Source organism: Nylanderia fulva, unplaced genomic scaffold (genome assembly GCF_048542155.1).
Source record: "Nylanderia fulva isolate GAGA-0341 unplaced genomic scaffold, ASM4854215v1 Scaffold509, whole genome shotgun sequence".
NCBI lineage: Eukaryota > Metazoa > Arthropoda > Insecta > Hymenoptera > Formicidae > Nylanderia > Nylanderia fulva.
Window position 1 is genome coordinate 3,715 of NW_028190598.1, and position 6,721 is coordinate 10,435.

A 6,721-nucleotide genomic window follows, 5' to 3' on the forward strand; every position below is an offset into this window, starting at 1 on the left:
AAATTCGTTGACGACCGCCGCTATTCCGCACTTTGATTTTTGATTCCGATTTCACTGTAAAGATAATTAAGGTTTTGTAATAAGTTGTTATAGTATTTTGTCAATACGTGTGTGATATTATTAAAGTCTTTGTTTTACAAAAAAGTGACTCAGCCTTTGTGCAGCGCGATCCTTTGTTCACGCAGCGCGTTCGCGAACATATTTCTGGTCCTTCGAGCCGGATACTTCTCGCCGGCACCCGCAAGTTTGTGAACGTGACTTCGTGTAGTTCGTGGGCGCTCTTAGTTCACCATGGATGTGAACACGTTGATCGACTGTCAACGTGAGATCCAGGTCCGCATTTCACGTTCCGTGGAATATTTGAAGAAGCTGGGCACCACCAACATCACCGCCAGTGCCGTATCCACACGCACCAGAATCTTAGATCAGCTGTGGACGAAATTCGAGACACAGCATGATCTCATTCGAGCGGCTCTGAAAGAAAAATTTTGCGAGAGCGATTACTACAAGTCGGAGTTACATGGCGATACGGAAAATCTGTACGTTGCACAACGCAGTACTTTAGATAGTTATACCGAACATTTTCGGAAGCCGAACGTGTCTCCATCCGTCGACGTCGCATCAAAGTCTTCGCTGCCGCGCATCAAGTTGCCGCCGTTCTCTGGCGCCTACGCTGACTGGCCATCCTTTCGCGATCTCTTCCTGTCAGTCGTGAGCAGCAATTCAATCTCGAACATTGAGCGCCTTCATCACCTCCGCTCGTGTCTGACAGGTCCGGCTGAAAAGTTGATAAAGTCACTACCTGTCACGAGTGACAACTACGATCGCGCTTGGGCAATCTTGGACAAGCACTACAATAACAAAAGAGAGTTGATCCGCTCCAACTTTGCCACGTTTACCGCCGTGCCAAAGATGAAGGAAGATACCGCCGAGGAGCTGAGCCGCATTCACAACGCTGTCACCGCCGCAGTCAACGCACAGGAGAGCATCGGACGTCCTATCAACTCGCACGGGATGGATCTGTTCAACCACATGGTCGTCGAATTGTTCGACGCACGCACTCGTCTCGAATGGGAGTCAACCACTTCAGACCCCACCGAACCACCACGGAACGAGGCACTTCTCGACTTCATTAGTCGACGGATCTTGACACTCAACGCCGCACGACCGAGGAGTGTCACAAAGGGATCTGGAGAGACATCACGATTCGTCAAAGCGCACGTCACGAAGCACCAAGGCACAGATTCACCTCAGTGTGTACTGTGCCGTGAAAACCATACACTGATGACGTGCAAGGGCTTCAAGGCCAAGACCGCGGTTGAGCGGAAAACGTTCGTGGAGGCCAACCGACTGTGCTTCAACTGCCTAGGCAATCATTTCCTAGCACGGTGTCAGTCAAAAAGGAACTGCCTCACGTGCAACGCGCGACACCACACCATGCTGCACGGGGCAGCCACATCAACACCATCTGCTGAGGCCACTTCACTTGCCACCACACTGGCCACGGCACGGCAAACTGAAACACACAAGGCCGTCCTCCTCGCAACCGCTCGCGTCAAGATCGCTGATCGCTACGGATCACCACACGAGGTTCGAGTCTTGATAGACCAGTGCTCCGAGGTGTCCATCATCTCTGAGGCACTGGCTCAGCGTCTTCGGCTGCCTCGAGCTTCAACAGATCTGTCCATCTTTGGCATCGGAGGGACTCGCTCTGGATCAGCGCGTGGCAAGGTCACGCTAGACATCACATCTGACGTGACCAATGTCGAGCTCCGCGTGGTTGCTTTTGTGCTGCCTCGCATCTCATTGCAGCAAGGTACCTCTCAACGCGAAGATCGTAGCTGGCCTCACATCCAAGGACTTCGACTGGCCGACCCGCGCTTCCTGGACGACGATCCTGCGGAGTTACTTCTTGGAGCAGAAGTTTACGCATTGATCCTCGAGGAAGGTCTTCGCAAGGGCGGATCACGGATGCCGATCGCCCAACAGACGAGCTTAGGATGGATCCTGTCCGGGGGCTACGATGCAGCAGCAACCGAAGGACATCGCAGCACGTTCCAGTGCACCGCAGACCACGACCTCGCTGACATGGTTCGACGCTTCTGGGAGCAGGAACACGAGCCAGTGACTGGGACACCGCTTACCGCCGATGAAGCCAGATGCGAGGACATCTACGTGCGCACGGTCACACGCACGTCCAGTGGACGATACATGGTGAGGCTGCCATTTACTTCACCGCCGCCGACATCGCTCAGCGAGACTCGTCGACCTGCTGAACGCCTACTGGATGCCATGGAGCGGAAAGGAGCACGAGATCGTCGTTTCGGTGACCTCTATCTAGACTTCATGGAGGAATACGGGAACCTACAACATATGGAGAAGGTTAGCACAATTACAACAACTGGCAGCCCCAGGTGTTACTTACCGCATCACGGGGTCCTCAAGGAGTCAAGCACGACCACGAAGCTCAGGGTCGTGTTCAACGGCTCCCAGCGCACACGGTCCGGAGAGTCGCTGAACGCACACCTCCTCACTGGAGCCAATCTCTTGCCAGCACTCGCTGACGTCCTACTTCGTTGGCGTTGGCATCGGTTCGTGCTCGTCACGGACATCGAGAAAATGTACCGACAAATCCTCGTGCATCCGGAGGACTGTCGCCTGCAAACTATCCTGTGGCGCCACAACAGCGCTGACGACGTCCACGAGTACGAGCTGAGGACCGTGACCTATGGGCTAGCGTGTGCACCCTTCCTCGCCATCAGGACTCTTCATCAACTCGCAGCAGACGAAGAGGCACGATATCCACGCGGAGTCAAGGCACTGCGACACGACTGCTACGTCGACGACGTGGTCACCGGCGCCGATAGCTTGGAAGATGCTATCGACCTTCAGCAGGAACTACGGAGTCTTTGCACGGCGGGCGGATTTCCTTTGAGAAAGTGGGCCGCCAACGATCCTCAGGTGCTCACAGGAATTCCACCAGAACATCAGCTGCAACGTGGGCCGCACTCATGGGAAGAAGAGAGTCACGCTACCCTGGGCCTCCGATGGCATCCTCAAGGCGATTGGTTCTCCTTCTCAATTCGTCCACGTCCAGTCACTGATCTCACAAAGCGACGAGTTCTAGCCGAAACGGCTCGGCTCTTTGATCCAATGGGTTGGCTCGCGCCTGTCGTCATCAGAGCCAAAATCCTGATCCAGACGACGTGGCTTCAACGGCTGGATTGGGACTCTCCGCTGCCTGATCAGGACGCACACCGCTGGAGGCAGTTGTTGGATCAGCTTCCTCTATTGGATAACATTCGTGTAACTCGCTGGCTCAACACCGGGGACGACCATTCGCAACTGCAGCTCCATGGGTTTGCCGACGCTTCAGAGCGAGGATACGCCGCCGTGGTGTACATCCGCAACGCTGCAACAGAAAAAACGTCAATCAACCTATTGATGGCAAAATCGAAGGTCGCGCCTGTCAAGCAGGTGTCGTTACCTCGCTTGGAACTCTGTGCAGCAGCTCTACTTACCACGCTCATGCTCCACGTGCGCGCTACTCTCGGTTTGACAACGACGCCGGTGCATCTGTGGTCAGATTCAAGGGTCACACTTCATTGGATCCGCGGACACAGCACTCGTTGGAAAACCTTCGTCGCCAACCGAGTATCTCAGATCCAGACCCTGCTTCCAGACGCTCAATGGAGACACGTCGCTGGACGAGAGAATCCTGCAGATTGCGCATCGCGCGGTGTTACTCCTGCTGAATTAATCAATCATGAGTTGTGGTGGACAGGACCTACCTGGCTCTCAGGAGACGAGACTGCATGGCCGGGTTCAAACATCGACGTCCCAGAGGATGACCTCCCGGAGCAGCGAGCCACCGGTCTGGTAATCAAGGCACCGGTCTCGGCAGAACCTGACCTCCTCCTCCGATTTCCAACGCTGCACAGGCTGCTGCGGGTTACGGCATGGTGTCGGCGATGGCTCAATAAGGCGAGACGTGACGCCATACCTGGCCGTCTATTGCATCCGGACGAGCTGGACGTCGCCTTATTTCGATGGCTGCGAGTGGTGCAGGCGCTCCACTTTCCTACGGACGTAGCTGCGGCTTCTGCTGGACGCACTAGCCCACCACGAAGCCACCTAGCGATGTTGAGTCCGGTCCTCGATGATCAAGGCGTGCTGCGCGTCGGAGGACGTCTCAAACATGCTCAGCTACCACTCGACGAGAAACATCCAATGATCATCCCGGCGGCATCATGGTTGACTCGGCTGGTGATCGATTCCTGCCACCGACGGACGCTGCACGGAGGTGTGCAACTGACTCTCGGCCTGCTCCGCCTGCGCTTCTGGGTGCCTCGAGGAAGGACTACCGTCAAACAGCAGCTACACCGATGCATAACCTGCACTCGATGGCGCGCCGCCACACCACAGCCTCCGATGGGTAACCTTCCTCGGGAGCGAGTAACGCCAACTCGACCGTTCCTCAGCACCGGCTTGGACTACGCGGGACCAATCCTCCTCCGGACCAGCAAGGGGCGTGGACACCGTGCGCACAAGGGGTACATCGCAGTCTTCGTCTGCTTCTGGTCAAAGGCCGTTCACTTAGAAGTCGTCTCAGACTACACCTCGGAGGCCTTCATCGCCGCTCTGCGCCGCTTCGTCTCCCGCAGGGGCCTGTGTGCTGAGATCTACAGCGACTGTGGCACGACTTTCATCGGAGCAGATCGGACGCTGCGAGGTCTCTTCAACGCAGCGACAGCCGAAGGTCAAAGTGTCATCCTTGCCGCCACCGCTCAAGGAATCCGCTGGCACTTCAACCCGCCAGCGGCCCCGCATTTTGGTGGTTTATGGGAGGCCGCCGTAAAGTCGACCAAGTTCCACCTCCGTCGGGTGATCGGCGCGACCACCCTCACGTTCGAGGAGTTGAGCACACTCCTTGCACAAATTGAAGCCTGTCTTAACTCACGTCCGTTGCAGGCACTCTCAGATGATCCAGAGGACGTTTCGGCGCTGACCCCCGGTCACTTCCTCATCGGGACACCGCTCCTCGCCTTGTCAGAACCGTCATTGACAGAGCAGACGGTGTCCACCTTGTCACGTTGGCGTCATCTGCAGCGGATGAGGGATCACTTCTGGCAGCGATGGTCATCCGAATACATGCACGGACTCGCCCCACGCACCAAGTGGCTCAAGGATGCACCTGCACCCCACGTCGGCGATCTCTGCCTCGTTCGCTCCGAGATCACCCCCCCGAACCGATGGCCCCTCGCTCGCATATCGCGTTTGCATCCCGGGGACGATGGAGTTACACGCGTAGTGACGATCCGAACGGCCACGTCCGAGCTCGTGCGCCCACTCGTCAAGCTCGTGTTTCTTCTGGGCGTGAACGACGTTCCTACACCGCACGTTGACGCATAGCATCACTCACTACACGATCATCACGTCATGCACCATATCAACTGTCACGCTTCACTCATTTCACTCACCACCTCACTATAACACTTGTCTCGTTTTCACCGCTCACTGCATCGGTCACTCGCCGTTCACATCTGCCACATACTTTCGCCGTTTCAGCTGATCGATTCGCAACACGTGATCACCACGTGTTTCCGCGGCTCAGCTGATCGATTCTCTTTACACGCGATCATCACGTGAACCTCGCCGCGCCGGCGCGCCTGCCCCACCATCGATCACTATCGACTTGCGATTCCGCGACCGAAATACCACAATATGTTGTCACTGTGCGACAAAGCGGGCGGGAATGTTTGAAACGCATAATAGAAAACTACTTGTGTAATAAAATATTATATTTTTAAATGGAATATTCTAGAATATTCGCTTCCGATCGCAAGTCAACAGGCATATCGTTTTTTATATGTTTTTTCTGGAAAACATATCGCGACACAAATTATCCTGTCGTATAAAAACACGCTCGAAATATAAACAATTAACGGTGTCGCAACCGTTCCGCCGAATAATTATATTTTCTTGAGCATGCGCGGCTTCTCACGGGCGCCTCGTTTCGCCAATAATCATCGTGATTGCCAGCTCGCGCATGCTTTCTAACAGCCGTTGTTCTGTCAAATTTGACAGCGGCCAATTACGCGTAATACGCCCAGGTCACCTCGCGCAACTTTAAAAAGACGCAAAATTATTGGCGCGTCACACGAAGGTGGGCTCCGCTCCGGAAATTATAAATGAGGAGCTCTCACCCCGCTTGCCAGCTTTATCGCTTTTCCGTCGTGAAAACATATCGCAAACCGCTTATCAGATAAACCGCAAAATTCGTTGACGACCGCCGCTATTCCGCACTTTGATTTTTGATTCCGATTTCACTGTAAAGATAATTAAGGTTTTGTAATAAGTTGTTATAGTATTTTGTCAATACGTGTGTGATATTATTAAAGTCTTTGTTTTACAAAAAAGTGACTCAGCCTTTGTGCAGCGCGATCCTTTGTTCACGCAGCGCGTTCGCGAACAATAAACGTTCAAATATTTTATTTATTATATATTAAAATTATTCTATTTAATAACCTGTCCTTTTCTTGTTTAGATCTCCTCATTTTCGCATCTCTTCTTTTGTTCTTCCTTTTTCCTAAAAAGAAATATGTGATTGTTATACATAGGTGCAATAAGTCAATTCTGCAATAAATATTCTATACAAAAATAACAATAAGTTCTTAAATGTTGTATTTAATTTAAAAAAACTAATACACGCAATAATGAA

At 53.4% G+C, this 6,721-nt stretch overlaps 1 protein-coding gene across 1 annotated transcript; it reads left to right on the forward strand.

The window, feature by feature from the left end:
- The first annotated feature begins 291 nt into the window (after positions 1-291).
- LOC146721276 (uncharacterized) lies at positions 292-5,412 on the forward strand. Its single transcript, XM_085487190.1, has one exon. It carries the CDS (start codon positions 292-294, stop codon positions 5,410-5,412), a length of 5,121 nt encoding a protein of 1,706 aa, XP_085343316.1.
- Positions 5,413-6,721: the final 1,309 nt, after the last annotated feature.

Bases quoted from the DNA above. Each gene is read 5' to 3' on its own strand.
- LOC146721276 (XM_085487190.1), top strand. From the start codon at position 292: ATGGATGTGAACACGTTGATCGACTGTCAACGTGAGATCCAGGTCCGC.